We start from the raw sequence: 25,231 nt of genomic DNA, 5'->3' as shown, positions 1-25,231 counted from the left end.
CACACAATTTAGCACCCATTTCATTATTCATTATTGGCTTACTTCATTCAATTTTGTCTGCCCAACCATTGTAAGCTCTTCAATAGTTCCCACAGCCTCAGCACGGGGCACACACAGACCTCAGTAAATATTGATGGCCATTGACAAACACAGAATAGAAGAGTATCTCTTTATTACAGGAAACCATTATTGCTCAAGCTCCCAGTTTCTTGCCTAACTAATGACAATTACCTGTGTTAATATCCTATCTAATAAAGACAGAATATGCAAATCGACCATCACTTCATGACAAATATGGCAGCGCCCACAACCAATAAGGAGGGAATATGCATATTGACATAACAAAGATGGCAGTGGCTGGGCTGGGACGTTTGCGTTGTCGCGACAACGCAGGTGTTCCGCCCCGCCCCGGCCACTCTAGGCCTCTGGGCAATGCGAAGGCGGAAAGGCAGCTCTGAGCCGGATAAAGGCGGTGCCGCCAGCCAGGGGAATGAAGGCCTATTATTGCACGAATCTTCATGCATCGGGCATCTAGTAGCATTATAATGCTATATAAGAATATGACATGGATGGATTGTTGCTGATATTCTTTTCTGTTCCCAGACATATAGCCAGATTATATTTCCTAGCCTCCCTTGCAGTGAGGTAAGTCTCACTTCACTAGCTAAAAGTGAAGTGAAGTGAATGGATGTAATATGCACACTTTCAGGTCTGGCCCCTAAAAACCTCCCACAGGGCCCTGACTAGACTGGCTCAGTGGATAGAGAGTCAGCCTGTGGACTGAAGGATCCAGGTTTGATTCCAGTCTAGGGCACATGCCCAGCTGAGGGCTCAATGCCCAATAGGGGGCGTGCAGGAGGCAGCTGATCAATGATTCTCTCTCATCATTGATGTTTCTATCTCTCTCTCCCTCTCCCTTCCTCTCTGAAATCAATAAAAACATTTTTTAATAAATAAATACAAACCTCCCACATGTGCTTTTCCATGTCTTTTCCCTTACATTTGGCTGGAATGGACATAACCTTCAGGGAGATTAATAACATCATACAGTGTATTGTAACTTCTAGCATATTATAAATATTGGCATTTTATTTTATTTTATTTTTTAAATATATTTTATTGATTTTTTACAGAGAGGAAGGGAGAGAGATACAGAGCTAGAAACATCGATGAGAGAGAAACATCGATCAGCTGCCTCCTGCACATCTCCCACTGGGGATGTGCCCGCAACCCAGGCACATGCCCTTGACCGGAATCGAACCCGGGACCCTTCAGTCCGCAGGCTGACGCTCTATCCACTGAGCCAAACCGGTTTCGGCAAATATTGGCATTTTAAAATAAAACTGTCACATCACTTAAAAAAATTTTTTTCTTTATTGATTTCAGAGAGGAAGGGAGAGGGAAAGAGAAACATTGATGTGAGAGTGAAATATTGATAGGCTGCCTCCTGCATGACCCCCACCTGGGATCAAGCCCACAACCCGGGCATGTGCCCTGACAAGAAATTGAACTGGCAACCTTTCAGTGCATGGGGTCACACCCAAACCACTGAACCACATTAGCCAGGGCTGTCATATAACTTTTTGTAATATATTTTATGGAATCAAATCAACATAGTGACTTGATACTCAGCAATATTATTAAAATACAATAAACCACTCTTTACTGTTCGGGAGTATATATTATTCCCTTTCCTCTGTGAACTTGTATATTTTAGTTTAACTTTTTTTTATTAGAAATTTTATTTATTTTTTAAATTTATCTTTATTGTTGATAGTATTACAGATGTAGTTTAACATTTTATGCTTTAAATTCTTTTATCATGATATACAAATTGAAATTTTAAAAACATTTCCTATTACCATTATGTATAGCTCTAAGTGTTAAATAATTTCATATTGAGTTAATATAACTATTGTATACACTTAATCAAAACAATACAAATTTATTACAAATTGCAATTATTATAATATAAAAAAATTTTATTGGAATGCATCTCCCAATAATAAGATGGATGATAGAACTCATTTAAAAAGATAACTTCATGCATGCAAAGGTGAATATTACATATTGCTAGAGTGAGAATTCTAGCACCAATTCTATTCCTATATTTTTATAAATATAAATGCTGAAAAATATTTTCAAATAATATTTACACATTAATACTTTTCTTTTGAATTTTTACCAAAAATCCCATTATATTATACCATAAAAATTACTTTTAATGATCTGAAACTCACTTAAATCCTCCTTCAACTTAGTAGAAAGAAAAAATTAGAATCTATCTGAACTATAAGCAAGTTTTAATCTCATTTTTTAATTTCTAAGAAATATGTCAAAAAGGCTTGTTATCAAAACATCAAATGATAGGTGCCTTGTTTAGGATATTTCCCATTGATTTTTAGAGAGAGTGGAAGGGAAGAAGAAGGTGGGGGGGGGGGAGAGGAGAACTGATTGGTTGCCTCCCACACTTGCCCTAACTGGGGCCAGGGATCCGAACCTGGGTATGTGCCCTTGACCAGGAATTTAACCCGCAACCCTTCAGTATGTGGGCCAACACTCTAATCACTGAGCACACTGGCCAGGGGATAAGGTTTTTTAAATCTTTGAATAGCATAGATGTCTGCACTGTATCTGAATTCATCCAATGATACTTTTAAGATTTGGATATTTCTGTATGTGTATGTAAATTTACCTCAAAAGAAAAAACCTCCAAACAGTGAATTGCAGTTAATGGTATGCTAGATGAAATATTTGGGGAGAAGTATATTGAACTTGTGCAACTTACTTTGAAACGCATTTTTAAAACACATTAATGGATAGATGAATGGACAGATAAATGATAAAGCAACTATAGTAACATGTTGAATCTATCATTTAATTACAAAAGCAACACAGAATTCTACCCAAGCTAGAAGACCTAGAAGTAGGAAAACTTCAAAAAGTTATAGATTAGAAAAGGAACTTTTCTTAAACCATCTGTACATAGCTTATGCTCTGAAATTCCTCACATGGGAGTTGAGTACATTCTGCATTCTAAATAGCTATGTGATGATTCAACTACTTACCAAAGACAGGGCAAACAAAAGATTTGCTTGCCAAATAAAAGCCTTCCCGCATCCCCCCCCCACCCCGCCCCCCCCCCCAAAGGAATGGAGTACTCACTTCCCTGGATAGGGAAGCAAAACTGAAAAAAAGTATACATGAGGTGAATTCAAGAATGTCCAGGATAACTTCCATAGACTATCAAAAATAATGAGTAGGACATTTGGAAGATGTACTCATGTCCATTATTAAAACATTAAAGAAAAAATTACATCTGAAACTAATATAAAATATTGAATATAAACTATAATTGAAAAATAAAATTAAAAAAAGAAATAATGCCCTAGCTGGTTTGGCTCAGTGGATAGAGCGTCGGCCTGCGGACTCAAGGGTCACAGGTTCGATTCCGGTCAAGGGCATGTACCTTGGTTGCGGGCACATTCCCAGTGGGGAATGTGCAAGAGGCAGCTGATCGATGTTTCTGTCTCATCGATGTTTCTAACTCTCTATCCCTCTCTCTTCCTCTCTGTAAAAAATCAATAAAATATGTTAAAAAAATAAATAAATAAAAAATAAAAATAAAAAAAGAAATAAATTAAGTGGGAAAAGAAAAAGTAGCCATCAACATCACATAATGTGTGACAGGCCTTACATTTTAAGAATATTTACTAACTCTAAGACCAAATTTATGAGAAAAAAGTGTTTCAAGATTTCTGACCATTGCTTCTTTGATCTAATTATCTAGAACCTAAGCTCTGTGAACCTTTACCTTTCTTTTTTTTTCCCCCCTCTAATAACTAGGAATTTTTTTCACTGAATTTATTGGGGTGACATTGGTAAATATAATTATTTGGGATTCAGATGTACAGTTCTATAATACATCATATGTATATATTGTATTGTGTGTTCACCACCCCAAGTAACCTTTACTTTTCTTGAACTTCAGTTATCCAAAAGTTCAACTATCCTGAAGCCTTTAGATCAGATTTTATATTAATCAACAGCCCAGCTTCACTCTTTGTGCTGTCACCTACCTTTACGAATAGAACATGATTTCCCCATCCCAGTTGTGTATAAGTGTAAAAATGCAAAAATTAAAAAACAAACAAACACCCAGCCTGCCATATGGCTTAGTGGCTGAGCTTTGACCCATGAACCAGGAGGTCACAGTTTGATTCCTGGTCAGGGCACATGCCGGGGTTTCAGCTCAATCCCCAGTAGGGGGTGTGCAGGAGGCAGCTGATTGACGATTCTCATTATTGATGTTTCTCTCTCCCTCTCCCTTCCTCTCTCTGAAATCAATAGAAACACATTTAATAAACAACAATAACAAAAAAGACACCAGATAGTCATTCCAATAATAAAATGAAAGGCAGACTCAGAAATGACCTAGATGCTGCAACCATCAGATATGGACTTTAAAATATGAACAAACCTAATGAGAAAGGAAGACAACAACAAGAGACAGAAACTATAAGATATAAAGATTCAAATGAAAATAAAATAAATACAATTACCAGAGGTGAAAAAGTCCTTCAATGGGTCCACTAGAAAACTCCACAGAACTAAAAACAGAACCAATGAATTTTTTATACTAATTATACTCTCATTAGCAGTGATCTTCTCATGTCACTTATTAAACATCTATTTAGTTCTCTTTTTTCCTATTTATTTTTTCCCCATCACCATTTATCCCCACTATACTTTCCTCCACCTCCACCCACCCACCTACAGACCCCCACAATCACCACCTTCTTGTCCCTCCCTATCCATGAGTTCTCTCATTTTTAGTGAAGCCAGGTTTTGGGGTACAAATATTAACACCAGATCACCAAAGTTCTTACCCTTCAGAACTGAGTACAAAAGAAAAAATATTTTTGGAATACTTCATTGATTTTTAGAGAGATAAAGGGAAAGGGAAGAGAAGGGGAGAGAAATATCAATGTGAGAGCACAACATCCATCAGCTGCCATAACATCCATCAGCTGCCTCCTGTACACGCCCCACTGGGGATCGAGCCTGCAACACAGGCATATGCCCTTGACTGGGAATCCAATTGGCAACCTCCTGGTGTACCAGAGGATGTCCAACCAACCGAGCCACACTGGATAGGGCCAAAGTGATAATTTTTTTTAAAAAGGTAGAGCAAGGATACACAGGACAGCAGTTAGGCAAGCTGCACTTCTATCACTATTCTATAGGTTTCCCATTAGCCAAATAAAAGATGTTACAGAAGGGCTAAAGAATCTTGGTGAGCCAAAAACATGCCTTCTGAAGTAAGAGCACACAGCAGTAACAGGCTGCAGGGTGGACTACAGCAGATAAAGAGAGGGCCAGGAGGAGTTTGTCAAAGGTAGCTGGTGTGTGCATCACACCACAACAGAGAACTGAACAATGAGGACATACCCACAGGAGTCTCCAAAAACCTTCCTAAATGTACAACTCTAAAAATCCACACTTGGACGCCTGTCACAAGAGGGCACTGGCAGCTGTATTACAATACAATAGTCCTAGTCATATAAAACTTGGTTGTTTTTCTTCTAATCTTCCTTCCAATTAGAATTCAAAAGCAGAATGGGGGAAAAGGGATAAGAATGAAGAAACAGCCCAGCCCGTGTGGCTCAGTGATTCAGCATCCACCCAGGAACTAAGAGACCATGGTTAGATTCCTGGTCAGGGCACATGCCCGGTTGCAGGTTTGCAGTTTTGATCCCCAGAAAGGGGCAGGCAGGAGACAGCCCCAATCGATGATGTTTCTCTCTCATCGATGCTTCTATCTATCTTCCTTCCTTCCTCTCTGGAAAAAAAAAAATTATGTGATAATAATATCATCATGGAATGGATATTTTAGAAAAAAAAGAGTGAAGATCACACTCCTCGACTACATGATCCCTGAGCCAACTCAGATCTGAGTAAAGAGAAGAAGCTTTCAACAGGATATAAGCATTTGACTGGACTTTCATAACTATGTAAATTTAATCACCAAAGTAAGATTTATAGTTAAAAATAACCTTGGGTCAAGAGGTAGGGAAGAAAGATCCAACATGGCATGGCTAAAGTAAAGAATGAGCCCAGCTGGCATGGCTCAGGGGTTGAGCGTCGACCTATGAGCCAGGAGGTCACAGCTGCATTCCTGGTCAGTGTGAGGCGTGCAGAAGGCAGCCGATCAATGATTCTCTCGTCATTGATGCTTCTATCTCTCTCTCCCTCACCCTTCCTCTCTGAAATCAATCTATAATAATAAAAGCATAATATGCTAATTAGACCAGACATCCTTCTGGACGAAGCCAGGGCTGCAGCGGCAGGATCGAGGAAGCCACTGCGGCTGCGAGGGAGGGATCCAGGCAGCCGCTGCAGCTGTGAAGGCCTACTCTTGCGTGAATTTCGTGCATCGGGCTTCTAGTTAAAATATATTAAAAAATAATAATAAAGGATGAGAGAAAATACCTAGTTCCTATTTTTATGCTATCAGGTACAGCCCATATATCAGTCATATTAGTCCAGTACCACCATCTACTCTGTTATTCAAGTCAGGAATCTAGGAGTAAGACCCTAACATCCAGTCATTATGTCTTGAACCGCTTTCAACACATCTTTTTCTAGCCCCTTAATTACTAGTCTAGCTCATATTTGAAGTACTATAATAATCTAACTTAGTGATTCTCTACTCTAGCCTCAACTTTAGACTTTCAAAATTAAGTTTAATTCCTAGGTCCCAGCCTAGACACTCTGATTTAAATGGGGTTCAGCTATTAGTTTTTTCAAGTGGTCCCCAGGTGCTTCGAAATGCAGCCAAGGTTGAGAATTACTAACATAAGTATCCCTCCCAGAATCTAGGCTTACCTTCCGGTATCTTTCATAATGTTTCAAGAGTCATCTTTTTAAAAATGTAAACCTCATATTATCCTAGAGGAGTAGTTTAGGATCACTTAGAGAGCTTTCAAAAATTCTGATTCCAGGCCAAACTTTAGACCAATTAAAACAGAGTCTCCAGAGATAAGAACCAGGCAATGGTATTAAAGATCCCCCAGTGATTTCCAATTTGCAGACAAGGCTGAGAACCACTATCCTAGCAACAATGGGAAGCAACAGAAAATCTTTAAGAATAATAGAATCTAAACTCCCCTGAAGGCAATGACTTTCTATTAACTTTAGCACCCTCTATTCTCACAATACCAAATACAGGCTCCCTGAAAAGGCCACACTTTTAGACTTTTGTGTAAGTATTACCTCAACCCATAAATCCTCCTCTGCTCACCTATAACTAAGACCCAAGCCACCTTTAAGGTTAATACCTTTCAAGAATAGCCTCCTTTGTACAAACCTTCCCTGACACTCACAACAGAGCTCATCAATACACCTGTGATAGTTAATGATTCCGCAGGGCAATTCTTTTCTTTTTTTTATAATATATTTCTTTATTGATTTCAGAGAGGAAGGAAGAGGGAGAGAGAGATAGAAACATCAATGATAAGAGAATCATTGATTGGCTGCCTCCTGCACCCCCTACTGGGGCTTAAGCCCGCAACCCAGGCATGTTCCCTTGGCCAGAATCGGACCTGGGACCCCTCAGTCCACAAGCTGACGCTCTATCCACTGAGCCAAACTGGCTAGGGCTGCAGGGCAATTCTTAATGTTTAAATCTAACTTTCCTATTGAATTACTTAAAATTAAAAACTTATCTGATTCATGCTTTTATCCCCAGTTCCTATCACTATGGATAGCATACAGAGGCATTTAACTCCATTTAAGTAAATACTAGTAATTATACTATTATGCAGGTAGAATCCCATTTTAATAAACTGCTAGAGACATCATATTTATACATTATATTCAAGAAACCAGTAGCTAGACTTTTTTAAAAATGTAAGGCAAATGTTAATGTTTGTTCTATTTATGAACAGTAACAAATTAAGGAAAAAGGCAGGTACAAAGGGAAGTATGTTTTCAGAATCACAGGGTGGTATCTTACAGAATAATAATGCTTGGGTTTCCAACTGAATATGTCCTTTAAAACATATCTTTTCAAAATGTCATGCTGGTATAATGAAATCTGTATAATTTAAGAAAGTGAGCTAAGACTGCTTACTTGACCTAAGAGTAAAATGATAGGTGCTCTGCCACCATAAAATAAAACATATTATGAAAAGCTTTCGCCCTGACCGGTGTGGCTCATTGGATAGAGCATCGGCCTGCAGACTCAAGGGTCCCAGGTTCGATTCCGGTCAAGGGCATGTACCTTGGTTGCGGGCACATCCCCAGTGGGGAGTGTGCAGGAGGCAGCTGATCGGTGTTTCTCTCGCATCGATATTTCTAACTATCTCTCTGCCTTCCTCTCTGTAAAAAATCAATAAAATATATTTTAAAAAAAAGAAAGAAAAGCTTTGAATGAATTGAACATAAACTTCAAAACTCTGGTAATATGGTTACTAGCATTTGATGGCAGTTTCTAGTACTCTGGGTACTCTGTTAACTGATCAAAAGTTCAGCTCTCCATAAAACAGCTTAAGTAGAAGACACAGAGTATTTTATCAAAAAGAGTTACATTATGCCCTAACTGGTTTGGCTCAGTGGATAGAGCATCAGCCTGCGGACTCAAGGGTACCAGGTTTGAGTCTGGTCAAGGGCATGTACCTTAGTTGCCGGCACATCCCCAGTAGGGAGTGTGCTGGAGGCAGCTGATCAATGTTTCTCTCTCATAGATGTTTCTAACTCTCTCTCCCTCTCCCTTCCTCTCTGTAAAAAATCAATAAAATATATTAAAAAAAATAAAAATCATCATTCTCCCCTTAAAAAAAAAAAAGTTACATTAAACATTTTAGATTTATATATCATTATACATACATGTGACCTACCCAAAGACAGTAATTTTGATTTATATATCATTATACATACATGTGACTTACCCAAAGACAGTAATTTTGCACAAATATTAACTAAAGAGCTAAACACATAATGTACCACAATCAAAAGAGTTTTGTTGTACCCATATTCATATAGGCCATGAAAATCTTCTTAGCATGCAAAATGATTACTAGATTACTATGTGTATAGAGTACGTGTTTTATGTCATGTATCCTTGATTACTAAATTAACCCAGTATTCACTGAATGTCTATTCAGTTGCCTGGGAATATATTAAAACCGAAGTATCTGAAGTGACTATAAGAAAATAAAGGCATTGACCACAATACTTGGCATTTGTGGTTAAATTTTTTACCTTATTTGGCGATTTCAAAGGTGAGATGGCTATTTTATTTGGTGTCTGTGTTGTAGAATTTAAAGTTGATCCAATAACACCACTTTCAGATATTGTTATGGTCTTTGATGGAGTCCCAGGAGTAGACTGTGAAAGAACCCTACCTGCAAATGAGAGGCAGCACATCAGTTTGATTTTTTATACTAACAATATAAAAATGTATGTGACGATGATCTACCTCACAAGGACTGTAGTATATGTTTACTATTTCATATGTATTCACATATGAACTTCAACACTCAAGTGAGTTCCTACTGAATTATGATGAACCTAAGTAGAAGCAAAACAGTGTTTCTTAGCAACACTTAGTATCTTAATACCACTTAAAATAAAGCCCATGAAAACACTGCTGTTCACATTCTCATCAATCTTGATAAATCTATCAGAAAACAGGCTCAGGACAACTAAGCAACATGCCCTGTGTGACACAGATCCTGAAAGTCAGTATTTGAAGTCTTAAAATTTCAATCTCTGCTTTCTACTATATTACAGCTGTCTTACTCTTTGAACTTAAACCACAGGATATGACTAAATCCACATCTATAAAACATAGTTACTGAACTAACTTGAACATCGTATGGTTTAATATTGTCTGATTTTAGACTGCCAAAAGGAAAAAAAAAAATCTTCCTGGCCAGATTCCAATAAGAATACAGAAGTAGTGTGTTCACTTCTAGACAACACCCTTCAGCAACAACACACACACAAAAAACTGTAGTATGTCTAGAGAGTTTAGGGAATTAGAAATCATATAATGATGAGTTGAAATACTAAAATTCTTATCATAGACAAGAAAGGAATACAAAGATATGATATATCTCCAAATTCTTAAAAGACTGTGTAATGCACTGGCCAAGTGATTAAGTTGGTTGGAGCATCATCTCGTACACCAAAAGGTTGCAGGTTCAATCCCGTCAGGACATGTACAGGGGGCAACCAATCGATGTCTCTCTCTCTCACACACACATATTCTCAGGTGAAGATTTAAAATGAAAAACGAGACCGTGTGATAGTCATCGGTGCCATTCATCAAGTATTCTGGGGACTTGGTAGAACTGCACTTTCTATCCTTCCCCATTCCGTGTGGTTAGATTTGGACCAATGTGACTAGTTCTGGCCAATGAAATATGAGTATTAGTGAGGTGTGTCATTTCTTTGCCAGAACACTAACTTCCTGTGGAAGGCCTTTCAAAGCTCTTTTTCTCTGCCACATTTGAGATGATGGCTCCCCTATCAGCCTGGGTCCTAAGAGACTCATGAGATGAATCCCCCTCTCTAAATCCACAATGGACATGCAGAAAGTCATGAAGTATAAGTAGAAAAATAAAAATTGGGTATTTTTTTAAAACTTCTGAATTTAGAGATTATTTATTATGGCAGGAAAACCAAGATTAACAGGCTGTCAAGTTGAAGGATTAGAACCATCAGCTGCACAGCACTAATGCATAGAAATAAAAATATTCAGCTTAGCTCTAAGAAAAAACTTCTAACAAAATTTTCCAATTGAAATTGACTGTTTCAACACATGAGTTTTTAGTCACTGAAAGTGTTTCAAGCAGGTGCTGGATAATCAAATCAACTGAGGGGCCTGCTTGTTTTTCATCGAGATAGCACCACTGATTATCTAATCTCCAAATCCCTTTTTATCCTTAGCTCTGTAGACAAATGCAAGCAAGTATGCAAGTTATACAATTTCACCCTGAAGTCAACTTGCAAGGCATTTATAATCTAGTCAGGTGTCGTCCACCTGAATCAAAGGACATATTCCAAAAAGGTACAGATGGGGCAGTTTGGGACAGAGAGCTAACATATCTGAGCGAGGACTAATTCTATCAGAGATTAATTCATTAGTGAATATTTTCACATTGATGAAGAAGTTTACTACACTGTAGCAACCTTGTACCTTAGGAGCTCTGATAATAAGGACCTCTGTATCTCACTTAACCATCTCAAAAGTCTTGTGCAGTGGTTGGTATCAACATTTAACATAAATAAGATGAACAGATACTTGGTATTTACCCAAGATCAAAGAGAAAATGAAAGAGCCATGACTAAAACACAAGTCTCCCAATAGCTCCTTCCATACCACTGCACTGCTATTATGATATACATTCTCACTTAACAATACATTTACTGAAACACATCTTTGTGCCAGAAACTGCTAGATACTGGAAGGACAGAGGTGAAAGAACTACCATCAATGTGCTACGTACATACATGCTATCACACAGATGGACCATCAGCCAGTCATAAAAGGACAAAGTCAGAATGAGAGAGACAGAAAGTCTCTGCTGGGGCTGGAAGGAGATAGGAATAGGGAGTTATTATTTAACTAGAGGCCTGGTGCACGAATTCGTGCACCAGTGGGGTCCCTCAGCCTGGCCTGAGGGATCAGGCTGAAACCAGCTCTCTGACATCCCCCAAGAAGTCCCAGATTGCAAGAGGGTGCAGGCCAGGCTGAGGGACCCCACCGGTGCACAACAGAAGCCGGGGAGGGAAACGGGAGGTTGGCCAATGGGGAGGGACCGTGGGAGGGCTCCAGGACATGTCCAGCCCATTTCGCTCAGTCTGTATCAGTTGGACCCCAGCAGCAAGCTAACATACCATTTGGAGCATCTGCCCCTGGTGGTCAGTGCACATCATAGCGAGCAGTTGAGCGACCTTAACATATCATTAGCATGTTACACTTTGACTGGTTGAACGCCCAACTGGTTGACCAGACCCTTAGCATATTAAGCTTTTATTATACAGGACGAGAGGCCCGCTGCATGAAATTCTTCAATGCAAGAGTAGGCCTTCCTTCCCCCGGCTGCCAGCATCAGCTTCCCTCTGGCAGCTAGGACCTGGGCTTCCCTCACAGCCTTGGCTCCGTCCAGAAGGTCATCCAGTCTAATTAGCATATTACGCTTTTATTATTATAGATAAGTACAGAGATTCCATTTTGCAAAATGAAAAGAGTTCTGGAGACGGACAGTGGTGATGGTTTTACAATGATGTGAATATATTTAATGCCACTGAATTATCCACTTAAAAATGATTAAAACGGTCAACTTCATGCTATATATATTTTACAACTTAAAAAAATTAATTAAAAAAAAACTAGATGGTAAAAAAAATTACCATTAAGAAAAATAATGAGCCGTAACCGTTTGGCTCAGTGGATAGAGCGTCGGCCTGCAGACTGAAAGGTCCCAGGTTTGATTCCGGTCAAGGGCATGTACCTGGGTTGCGGGCACATACCCAGTAGGAGGTGTGTAGGAGGCAGCTGATTGATGTTTCTCTCTCATCGATGTTTCTAACTATCTCCCTTCCTCTCTGTAAAAAAAAAAATCAATAAAATATATTTTTTAAAAAAAAGAAAAATAATGAGCCCTAGCTGGTTTGGCTCAGGGGATAGAGCGTCAGCCTGTGGACTGAAGGGTCCCAGGTTTGATTCCGGTCAAGGGTATGTACCTTGATTGTGGGCTCCATCCCCAGTGGAGAGCGTGCAGGAGGCAGCCGATCAATGATTCTCTCTCATCATTGATGTTTCTATCTCTCTCTCCCTCTCCCTTCCTCTCTGAAATCAATAAAAACATATTCTAAAAAAAAATAAAAAATAAAAAAAATGAGTCCTGGTCAGCATTGTTCAGTGGTTAGAATGTCTGACTGGGGATCCAGGGGTCATGGGTTCAATTCCTGTTCAAGGACATGTATCTGGGTTGCAGGTTCATTCCCAGTCCCAGTCAGGAGGAGTGCAGGAGGCAACCAATCAATGTGTCTCTCTCACATCAATGTTCCTCCCTCTCTCTCCCCTCCCTCTAAGAAATCAATGGGAAAAATATCCTCGAGTGAGAATTAACAAAAAGAAAAATAATGAATTTAATAGGGAGACAAACAAGAAAGACAAATATTATAATATAGTATGACTAAAAGAAATTCTAAAAAACTAGTGTGAAATTTAAAAGAAGTCTAATTGAAGTATTTGGTAGGTATGATTAAGTTTTATGGGAATACATAGAAGACAGTCAGAGTAAGAGTATTTGACTACGGGTTAAAAGCTTTCAAGACAAGAGGTAATCCAAAGCTAAAATGGATGAGTTAGCCATGAGGACAGCAATGAAAGACATTTCAGATAAAAGGAACAGTGCCAAGATCGCATTTGGTAATCTCTTAAAATAAGTTAAATCAGTAGATCTGGAGCTGACAGGAGGTAAAAATGAAAAAGGTATGTATGAGATCATAAATGTTTTTAATGCTAAGAAAGCACCGGCATTTGAACTTAATCCTAATGGATTGAAGCCCAGAAATGGATAAAGCCCAAAAAATTCTAAGCAAGGGTGTGACAAGATCAGATTTCCATTTCAGAAAAATCACATATTTACAAACATAAGTTTATCTTGACTGACAGAAAAAAATATCCATCTTCAATGAGCTCAAAAGTCATTTAAAAAAAACACATCTAAATGTACTTTGAAAGATCATTAGCTACAAAATAAAGATAGGTCTCCTTGAATAAGACAATGCAACAGAAGACCTATTTCAATGGTTTAAAATTTGGTTTTCGTGAATTTAAAAGGCTATAAAGAACTAGTTAACAGTAGAAATTATCCCTCCAAACTGAACTTGAACATCAACAATTCTAGTGAAATTTAATAGAAGTCTACCTCAATGCATTGTGGTAGGGCTAATAAATTCTGTAATTAAAGATGAAGCGATAGTCGGTGTGCAACACGTTATAAATGACCCAAAGACCCAGCAATGACATAGTCACATTATAATCAAATGTAAGAGGTGAAACCAGGACATTAACTAAAAATACACTCAGACACTTTTGCAGACACCACATGTGTAGTATACAATTTTCCCACATAATTTTAAAAATTTAAGGGATTCTCTCAAACTCCAAAACAGTAAAGAATATTGTACTGAGACATTCCTCTCCTGGTTAACCAGTTTCACCTATGAAAAACCTCCGAGGGATCCGGAGGCCCCTTTTTCTACAATACATCCAAGCCTTGCTCACTTTCAGCCAACTGAAGCCCACTTCCTAAACCAGCTCCAAATCCCAATCCTTTCCAATTTTTCCTCTGGGGCTATACCTGCCTCCCATGCAGTCCTCAAGACACCAGCCTCCTATATCGACCACAAATCTCATTTGAGGACAAAAGAGAAAGAAAGCATTCACTCACCCAACACTGTCTCCATATCACAATCTTTCTATGCCTTCTCTCATTTGCTAAAATGAGAAGCCTCCTTACACACAATTCCAAACCTCAAGAAAATGGCAAATCATGGCCACTGACTTCAGAGTTGCCTACTGTTATGCTGTCTGTAAACTTACCAAAGACAGTAGTAGGTGGCTTCAATTTATACCCCTTCTCCCACCCACAGTTAGTTAAAATTTGAAGCACACTCATCAAGAATACACAAAGGAACCTTGGCCAGGTAGCTCCGTTGGTTGGAGTGTCATGCTCCCAGGTTTTAGGTTTGATCCCTGGTCAGGTTATATACAAGAATCAAACAAAGAATGCATAAATAAGTGGAACAACAAATGATGTTTCCCTCTCTCTCTCTCTCTCTCTCTCTCCCTCTCTTCCTCTCCCTCCAAAATTAATTAAAAATTTTTTAAAAGAGCCATACCCAGTTTGGCTCAGTGGATAGAGCGTTGGCCTGCAGACTCAAGGGTCCCAGGTTTGATTCCGGTCAAGGGCATGTACCTTGGTTGCGGGCACATCCCCAGTGGGGAGTGTGCAGGAGGCAGCTGATCTATGTTTCTCTCTCATCGATGTTTCTAACTCACTATCCCTCTCCCTTCCTCTCTGTATAAAATCAATAAAATATATTTAAAAAGAAAATTTTTTAAAAAGAATGCACATAGAATGGGTAATTAGCATTTGAACTTCTCTAGTCAAAGTCTACCATCCAGAGGTGCTTCCTTATAGCACAATGGAAATTAGAAATGAGCTCTAAATTGGTGAAGTCATGTCAGTTTAACTCTGAATTAAAGACCAGTCACCATGGCTTTGTGACTTTCTCTAGAAATACTGAGCTGCTTGCCAAGCAAGGAGTTAAGAAGAAAGATGGACTTAACCAAGCTATTACAGAAAGAGACAAGGAAAAGATAATCAATGGTGTTTGGAAGGGATTGATAATGATGGGTCATGGACTCCATGTTAAATAACGAAGACTGTGAGGACAGGAATGGGCTGATGATTAATAAGAAAGTGGGAGGGTTAATGGATCAGAGATTTCAAAGTCAAAGAACTGCCAGACTGGGAGTACAAAGGAAGATAATCTAGAATAAAGAGAATGAAATAATAAAATCAAGAAAGAGGTCTAACCCTGGCTGGGTAGCTCAGTTGGTTAGAGCACATTGTCCCAATACCTCAAGATTGTGGGTTCGATCCCTGGTCAGGACACATATAAGAAGCAACCAATGAATGCATAAATAAGTGGAACAACAAATCGATGTTTCTCTCTCTCTCCCTTCTTCTCTCTATAAAATCAATTAAAAAAAAAAAAAGATTTCTGAGATCTTACAGTTACTGAGTGATGACAAAAATTTTTAAATATTCTGCCGAAACCGGTTTGGCTCAGTGGATAGAGCGTCAGCCTGCGGACTGAGAGGTCCCGGGTTCGATTCCGGTCAAGGGCATGTACCTGGGTTGCGGGCACATCCCCGGTGGGGGATGTGCAGGAGGCAGCTGATCGATGTTTCTCTCTCATCGATGTTTCTAACTCTCTCTATCTCTCTCCCTTCCTCTCTGTGAAAAATCAATAAAATATATTTTAAAAAAAAATTTTTTAAATATTTTTATTGATTTCAGAGAGGACGGGAGAGGGAGAGAGAGAGAGAAACATCAATGATGAAAGAGAATCATTGATCGGCTGCCTCCTGCACACACCCTACTGGGGATTGAGCTGCAACCCAGGCATGGGCCCTGTCCAGGAATCAAACTGTGACCTCCTGGTTCACAGGTTGACGCTCAACCACTGAGCCATGCCGGTCAGGCTGAAGACAAATTTTAAAGTATATAATAAAAGAGAATTGGGTCACATTATGGAATTTGCTGGCAAAATATAGCTAAAATTCTGTTATCACTTAAGTAACTGCATCATTGTGACAATTTTCTATTCATAGGAAACTGCATATAGAACATATTAAAATACTGAAACCAAAAATTCAAACAGAAACCATGAAATACTATATTCCCATGTGTATTAATTTAAAACTATTAGACTTAGCACATGTGCTCTAGAGACATACTGCCTAGGCTCAAACTCCAGGTGGCCATTTACTAGATGAGTACCTCCATTTCCACAATGGCAAAATAGGGCTGGTATTAGTATCTACTTCACAGATTTGTCATATAGAGGATTATAGAAGCCACTATATGTAAAGAGCTAAGAACAGTGCAGGGCACATAATAAACACTAATAGCTAATATTATTAGAGTTTAAGACTTTGTACTACTTTCATGGTAAAATTCTACCCCAAACTAAGGAGACTAAAGTAATGGACTAATTTTGAGATAAGGCATTTTGCTTGAAGCACACATTTAATAAGTGAAACATTTCTTATTAACAAGTTTGGTTTCTAGAAAGCTTATTTCACTAGTACATTTCAAGGTGGCAGAACAGCCTTTTATAAACATAAGAGAAAGATAAATATATAGCTTAATAAACTATAAAGAAATATAACCTGCAATGACTGGTGGTGATACTTGAGTTGTCTGTCCTGTAACTGCTTTACTATTAATTGGTTTTGCAAAGATCAGCTTCGTGATTACTGGACCAGAGGTTGGTGTTCGAGGCTTCTTAGCAATCTGAAATATATAAATAACTATGAAGACCATTTGTTTCTATAAGATACCTTTTCAATCACAATTAAACAAAAGATTGGTATTCAGAAGTACACATGAAGCCAGTTCACTTAACAAAATATATCTAAGTATTAATGTTAAAAACACTTAAAATATAGCCATTAATTAGAATATTATTATAACACCCTTAGGCCAATATATAGTAATACCTTTGCATTTCACTGTAAATCCTTATTTTAGTCTCTGGGATATAGATATATGTTGAAAAACAAATTAATATTTTAAAATAATGTTTAATAAGTTTATTTAAAAAACATGTAATAATAAAACACTATGACACAGCAATATTCTTTTTCAAAAGAACAAATTATTCAACAATAAAAAGATGGAGCAAAGTAAGTTAAGAGAGAATAGTGTAAATGTAATTAGATTGACCCCTGGAAACAAAATATAAATACACATTAAAGATGTGCTTATGATTATATGTTCAGCTTTAGATCTACATATCAGGGGTAGATAAATGAAGAACTGAATAAGTTAATGCCCTCGGATACAAAGAGCCATCTTGGGCAAAACAAAGACTATTCTAAAGGCAAAACCACTCAAATATTATTTACTAAGATACTGTTTACAAGACTATGAGTTCCCTGAAGAGAGAACATTTTAGTCATCTCTGATCTTAGGTTATATATTGGCACACTGTTAACCTGAACTAAAATTCTTCACAAGTCAAAGAAGGTAGAATTACCAATGTTTTTATATTGAAATTATCAATGTATGCAAAGACATAGCTTCTTCTAAAAGTTAGAAGCAGAAACTTAGATATAATAAAAATCACAGACTTTCAGAGCAGGAAGGGAATTAAATATTAATTTTGGACAGATATGAAAATTGAGGCCTTGAAAGTACTTTTTATTATTGGAAATAATGACTCAAAATGAATAAACATGACCAACTTGAATGACACAAATATACCAGAAGCTAAACTAAATTATCAGCTTGTGATCAAACTATAAATTAAACTAAGTAAAACCTTTTGTTACACTTAGCATATATTACTTTCTTACACTGAGAACATATTACTGACAAAACAAAATGAAATATAAATCACTTTGTTAAAAAACATGGGATCAATTACTACATTTAAAAATACCCAGCTTGCAAAACTCTGATAAATTATTTATACCCAAATAAATTCATAATTGTACTTTAAAAAACACTGATTCAATTTGGGAGACATACAGGAGATATTTTCCTCAAATGTGTTTACAAGCTTTAAACTCTAAAGTGAGTCAGAATATGTCATCTATTGACTTAGTATCAATAATCTCAAGATGTAGAAGTATTGATATTTTTAAAATCCATGTTTCAAAATAAATAATCTTATCTATAAAGATTAGGAACTTAAAGTATTTACCTATTTTTAACTGACTTTCACAATCATCTGACTATATGAATACATACCAATAAAAAAACAATACAACCAAAAGCACAATAATTTATCAAATGAACAATCTCAACCTGCCCTCTAGTTATGTTTTTTAATGGAGCTTTGCTGAAAAATAATGATTTCCAGTTCAGTTAAGGAACCATAATTTTTACATTATGAATTCTATAAACTACCCTAGAACAAAATTACTTTATTAAGTAAAAAACAACAACATGAAGGATCATTTATGTCAAATGTATCCAATCAGCAGATTAAGACAAAAATGAATCAAAAAGGAAATTTACAAATAGCCAAATATCTGATCAAATAATATATACAGCTAATTTTTGGCACTGTGTTGTATAGGTACAGGAACTAGTCTGGAGTAATGCTGTTCCATACTGCTAGTTATTTATTTCTCTTATTATACTATGCATAAGAAACATGGGAAAGTGTTTATATATCTGTAATTAAGTGTGACTATACCTCTTTGTTACTGCCTCTGGCCTCAACTGTCACCTCTTTCCTTCATTTTTCAAGATGGGTCTCCTTCTTCCACCCTTACCTGCTGTCCATACCCTAACAGTTTCAATACTCATTAAACTTAAGACAACGCTGAGGACTGTCTAGGAAAAAAACCAGAGAATCATATACACCATGTAATAATAAACCAAATATTCTGGTACCTAAGCAGGAAACATATAGATGTGTAGCTTATTATTTTTTCTGTGTTTCAGAGCTTTGTAGATTACTTTTGAGTTAGAAGGACTTGGGATGCCTAAAAATAACTGGACAAGTAGAGTAATATCCTAAACGGGGTTTCTTTTGTTTTTGTTATTGTGGTGTTTTTTTAAAACCAAAGTTCTTTTTCATAAACAGAATTATGGTTTATAAAAGTAACAACAATAAAAGAAGTTGTAAGAATTAGTTCCCAGTCTTTGTTTTTATTGTCAGTACTTAGGTGATTATAGTAAAAAACTAGTGGATACAAGTAAATTGGTCATTAAAACAGTATGTATACATTGCTCTTGCAAATGAAAAAAAAATGACATTCTGATTTACATTATCAGTTTCTTGTGAAATGATTATGAGCCACATCCCCAATAAAAAACAAGTTTCAAAACTGATTTTTTTAAAAGCTGAGGACAAGATGCTAGATGGTGATAACTCATTCAAGAGACGTTCATCAAAATAAGTAAAAGGAAGTCAGAGATAAGTGAGATGACAATGAACAGAAAAGAACACAATATTTAATAGTACTAGAAGGGACATGGGCAAATTACAAGGTTTGAGAAATCTTACAAAGTTCTTAAATAAAAAGCCCATGACATAATAACCAAACATTATTTCTAACATCAGCTGAGAGTGGATAGTTTCCCAAACCTTCCTATTTCTTTATACACCTGCTTTAATTCTCTAAATCCTTTCTTCTTTTTTGTAAAAGGCAATTCTTTCAAACAGGGAATGTATTTGTGTTCCCTGGTCTTAAGTGGATCATTATATTTCTAAGAGTAGTGGTGACCAAAAAAAGGCCTACTTGGGCATGAAAAATGGGAAGCCATTTAATAAATGTTCTGTTAACCTTCTCTGTTAAAGTCTTTTTCATACTGATAATAGGTACCATTTTGAAGGATCCTCAAAGTTTTGAGAACTACAAGTACTTTCATCATGCTCACATAACCTTCTACCAGCTAAAGTAAAAAACTCAGAGATGATAAGTAACTTATCCAAAGTTCCACAGATGTCAGGGTAGCAGAGAGGCGACTCAAACCTAGTTGGTCCAACTCTAAAGCCTATGTGTTACCTTCTATCACATGGCACTACCTTTTCCAATATGTAAACATGAGTGATGAAAATGGACAGTAAACGCCAAAGAAAGGCACACACTGGCTAGTATGTACTATTTCAGACTCGAAGGATTTCTCAGAGCAGCAAGTTTTCCTAGACTTTGGCCATCTGTTAACTGAAAAAAATCATGTCTGAACGATTTTTTGACAGCCCATCAGCAATTGTGGCATCTTTATACCAGCAGAACATCCTTGTAATCAAACTATTACAAAGAATAAAATGCATTTAAAAATGAGTACAAAGCTATAAATACACTCATCTGGAATTTAACCAAAATTAAGTTTGCTCTAAGTTCTCTAGCAAAAATATCCAAAGGATTAGACATATCAAACTTTACCAGAAAAAAACGCAATACCCACACACAATTACTAAACACAACATTCAAAAGAATTCAGTAACAGCTAAGCATTTAATTATCCTACAAACACAACTACCAATGAACTTAATTTTTAACATGCATTTTAATTCATAAGCCCCCTTTTTACCTGTACTGTTTTTAACTGTTGGGTCTGTAACACAGAGGGCTGAGCTGTAGTATTAATCAGTTGATTTCCTGGGGTCAGTGCTGAGACACCAATGACAGGTTTCACCTCGGGCCTCCCTCCAATGGTAACTACTTTAATCTGCTGCGGTGGTAACTTAGCATCTCCTGACTGGGCCTGAGTTGGAACTTTCTGAGCCTGGGGTAGTTGGCTATGGGGTAGTGCTAAAACAATTGGTGAACCAGACTTGCCCAAAGTTGTTAAAATTAACTTCTGTCCATCTGGTTTAAGGGTCTGATTGCCAAGTTTAAGATCAGATGTCTGTGATACTTTGTTTAAAATAATCTGATTGGCAGATATAGTCACAGGAGTCTGAGCACCAAGTTTTTGAAGGCCACTTGGAAAAGCTGGTTTCACTGTGGTATTAGAATCTGCTTTAGTAACTGTGGTATTCACTGCCACTTGGTTAGTGTGGTTACTGTACACTGTGATTGGCTCCGTGGAAATGGGCGTGGCTGCAGAGTCGCCAGTAGAATTTATGTTGACCATTTCTTCCAGTTCTGTCTCCATGGGGATTGGGGATGAAACAATAACAGCCTCAATACCATCATCATCCACTAACGTTATACCAGTGTCCATTATCTCCTCTGGAAGCAAGCTATTCACCTCAGCGGGCACCACCTCCATGGTCGTTCTCCTGCGAGAAAGCTGATCAGGCACTGCAATGAAAGTTGAAAAATAAAAAATTACTAGGGTTCAAAAGTTTTAAGAGAACAACAAAATTATTTGAGAAAAATGCAAGTAACAAAATTTAAAATGACATTTTTTTATTGATGTATAATTGAATAAAGGATATTCCTGATGTGGATGTGAGTTAAACCATTTTAACATATCCTCAACTTTCAAAAATCTAAAATGTAAGTCATATGAGACACAAAGCTAGAAGCCAACATTCTCATTCACCATGTTTCAATTCAAAGGTATACTGCATTCAGGCAACACTAAGTCACATAATTATAGGAAACTCCTTTCCAATGCCCACTCATAAAACTTTTAAATCTTTGACATGTCTGATTATCATCTTATTTCTTCCCATTTTTCTTCCTTATTGACAGACTTAAAAACTGCTGAAGCACACAAAGAAATAAAGATTTTAAAATATAAACAGATATTGGAAAAATATCTTCAAATCTCCAGTGAGCTAATCCTAAAATGATGGCATTTATATCATTTCTAAAAATCCATTAAATACTCAAATTAATGTTAAAAGAGTTTTTAGAGTAATCCATCTCAGCAACTGAAGATCAAAAGGCTTACTTGGCCCAAGTTTGATCAATTAGTTTCATACCAAAGAAAACCTGATTTGGAAAAAAGATTCTCAAATCCTCCTCAGCCATTTAAAATATCAAAAACAGCATCATTTGAGAGGTATACAGCCAGTCACCCTAAAGAAAAAAATGTTAATAATAATAAAGCAGATTATGAACAAATCAGAACTGGTATGCTTTTAGTCAAAGGTCATGCAGAACTCCCAATAAAAGAGTCAGTTATCTTCACTTATTAAAGAAAGTACATCATGTTTATGATTGACTAAATAGCATTAAATTATTTGCCTGTAAATATCAAAGATTCATAGGAACCTAATCAATAATTCTTCTTCCCTTTTTTAAAATATAAAAATGCAATACCCATTCCAAGATTAACAGGCATGAGTTACAAATTATAATTATTAACACTGACAAATATTAATACTGCCCAAATTAGTCACCATTTTGAACACTTACTATCAAACAGTAATGGTGGCAATTTAATTTACCCTCATAACAACTCTGAGATGATAACATTATCACCCCCATTTTGCAGATGAAGAAACTTAGGTTAAATAATTTGCCCAAGGTCATTATAAGCTAGTAAATGGAAGAGCTAGGACTCAAACTCAGGATATGTTTTACGATAACAAAGTTCATAATTTTAATCACATAATTATATTGCCTTGAAGTTTTACCACTGGTATTTTTTTTTAAATATATTTTATTGATTTTTTACAGAGAGGAAGGGAGAGAGATAGAGAGTTAGAAACATCGATGAGAGAGAAACATCAATCAGCTGCCTCCTGCACATCTCCTACTGGGGATATGCCTGCAACCAAGGTACATGCCCTTGACTGGAATCGAACCTGGGACCCTTCAGTCCACAGACCGACACTCTATCCACTGAGCCAAACTGGTTTTGGCACCACTGGTATTTTTAAATGGACAAAAAATAAGTCTACTCCTTTACAGTCAATCTCACCCTACACAATAACTGATCTATTCTGTCACTATAGATTAGTTCTGCTTTTTTGCCCATTCTAGGAGTTCACATAAATGAATCACATGTATGTACTCATGACATAAAGGAAATCATATGGTATGAACTCTTCCCTCTCAGCATGTTGGGATTTATCTTTACTCTTGCACTTGGTTCTGTCCATTTTTATTGTTGAGTAATATTCCCTTGTAAGAATCTACCATGATTTGTTTATCTATTCACCAACTGATGGACATTTGGATTGTTTCCAGTTTGAGTTCTTATGAATAATTCTGCTATGAACACTCAAGTTCAAATTTTTTATGTATGCATATTTTCTTTTAGTTTTAATAATACCTAGAAATTAACTTGCCAGATCATAAGGTAAGTTTATTTTAAACTTTGCATGAAACTGCCAAACAATTTCCCAACTTGGTTGTATCATTTTATACACCCACTGGAAATGTACAACAGTTCCAGCTGTTCCACATCGTCACCAACAATTGGTATTGTCAGTCTTTATAATTTTAGCCATTCTAGTCGGTATAAAGTGATATTTCATTGTGGTTTTAATTTAATTGCCAGATGACTAATGATGTTGAGCATCTTTTCATATGCGTATTGCCTTTTGGTATATTTTCTTTTGAAAATTGCCTGTTAAAATCTTTTGCCATTCTTAAAATACTATTGTGGTTTTTTTTGTCTTCTTTAGTTAGGTGAGTTCTTTATATATACTGCAAAATCATCAGTCACAATAACTTGTAGCTCAAAAGAATCACTAGGGTTTTGGGACCCCAAAGTACTAGCACTTCTCTACATATGGCTCTTCCTGATCAGGAGAATCCACTCTGGCACTTATGGGCATTTACAATACAAGCATGTAAGCCTGGCCTGTGTGGCTCGGTAGTTAATCGTCGACCTATGAACCAGGAGGTCACAGTTCCTGGCTCAATGTCAGGAGTGCAGGAGGCAACCAATCAATGATTCTCTCTCATCATTGAGGTTTCTATCTCTCTCCTTTTCTCTCTGAAATAAATAAAAATACATTTTTAAATACATAAATAAAATCAATACCAATTATACCTTAGCAATGGAAATCACAACAGTACAAGACAACAAAGACCCTACCCCCAAAAATGTCACATTGCCTTTCCTCTCCTACTGCCAATGCCCAAACCCCATCAGTTGCATCTGAACACCCTATCCTCCCACAGAATAAGGTAGGATGATGACTTGAGTGCCACTATCCTATAGAGCCATAAATGTTTAACTCTCTCCTCTGCCTAAAGTTCCGCCAGCATATTTAGATATGTGGGTTTGGCCTTTGATTCCCCTTTAAGGATTGGGATACCTCAACCCAACCCCTATTCATCTTTCTTCTTCTTCTTTTTTTTTTTTTAAATATATTTTATTGATTTTTTACAGAGAGGAAAGGAGAGAGATAGAGAGTCAGAAACATCGATGAGAGAGAAACATCGATTAGCCGCCTCCTGCACATCCCCCATCGGGGATGTGCCCGCAACCCAGGTACATGCCCTTGACCGGAATCGAACCTGGTACCCTTGAGTCCGCAGGCCGACGCTCTATCCACTGAGAAAAACCGGTTTCGGCCATCTTTCTTCTTAAAGCACTTGAACTCCAGGTGTAGGAAGAGGGAAAGGTCAGGCCATGAGGGGAGATAGTGGTCTGATAGTGCATTTATTTTAAAAATTTCAAGTACTCACATTTGCATCTCAACTAAACAAACTCTTAGTATTTTCAACCCACCCAAAGCTCTATATCCTCATTTCCCACACAATTTTCTCACCTTTGGGGACTTGATTCAGCTGCTAGAGCCACACTGTCTTTCAGCTGAAGCCATGGAGATAAATGTACAACAACCAAAGCACCATTTGGGCTATCTCTCAGCTCAGCCCCTAAATGTTCATTAAGAGGTAGACCACTGGAGGACTCTTATTCTCCCTGCCCCTGTCACCCTTGCCCATCACTTGGGTGAGAATATTCAATACCCAGAGTCTTGTCCTATCCTCTAACCCAGACCACACAGCCCTCATCTTTCCTCTTTCAGAAAGCCA

The 25,231-nt window shown here is 37.3% G+C and overlaps 1 protein-coding gene across 2 annotated transcripts in view; it reads right to left on the bottom strand.

Moving 5' to 3' along the window:
- The window catches only part of LIN54 (lin-54 DREAM MuvB core complex component), a 64,102-nt gene that overhangs the window by 26,754 nt on the left and 12,117 nt on the right, over positions 1–25,231 (bottom strand). For both annotated transcript variants that reach the window (XM_081090720.1, XM_081090721.1), the window contains exons 2-4: positions 20,871–21,586; positions 16,988–17,111; positions 9,265–9,407 (exon numbers count right to left, since the gene is read on the bottom strand). In XM_081090720.1, the coding sequence (XP_080946846.1) occupies positions 9,265–9,407; positions 16,988–17,111; positions 20,871–21,554 (951 nt within the window). In that variant the 5' untranslated portion in view covers positions 21,555–21,586. The remainder of the gene's footprint in view (positions 1–9,264; positions 9,408–16,987; positions 17,112–20,870; positions 21,587–25,231) is intronic.

The sequence above is a fragment of the Myotis nattereri genome (genome assembly GCF_964212035.1).
Source record: "Myotis nattereri genome assembly, chromosome: 1".
In the NCBI taxonomy this organism is placed as follows: Eukaryota; Metazoa; Chordata; class Mammalia; order Chiroptera; family Vespertilionidae; genus Myotis; species Myotis nattereri.
This window is presented reverse-complemented; position numbering and strand designations above follow the sequence as displayed.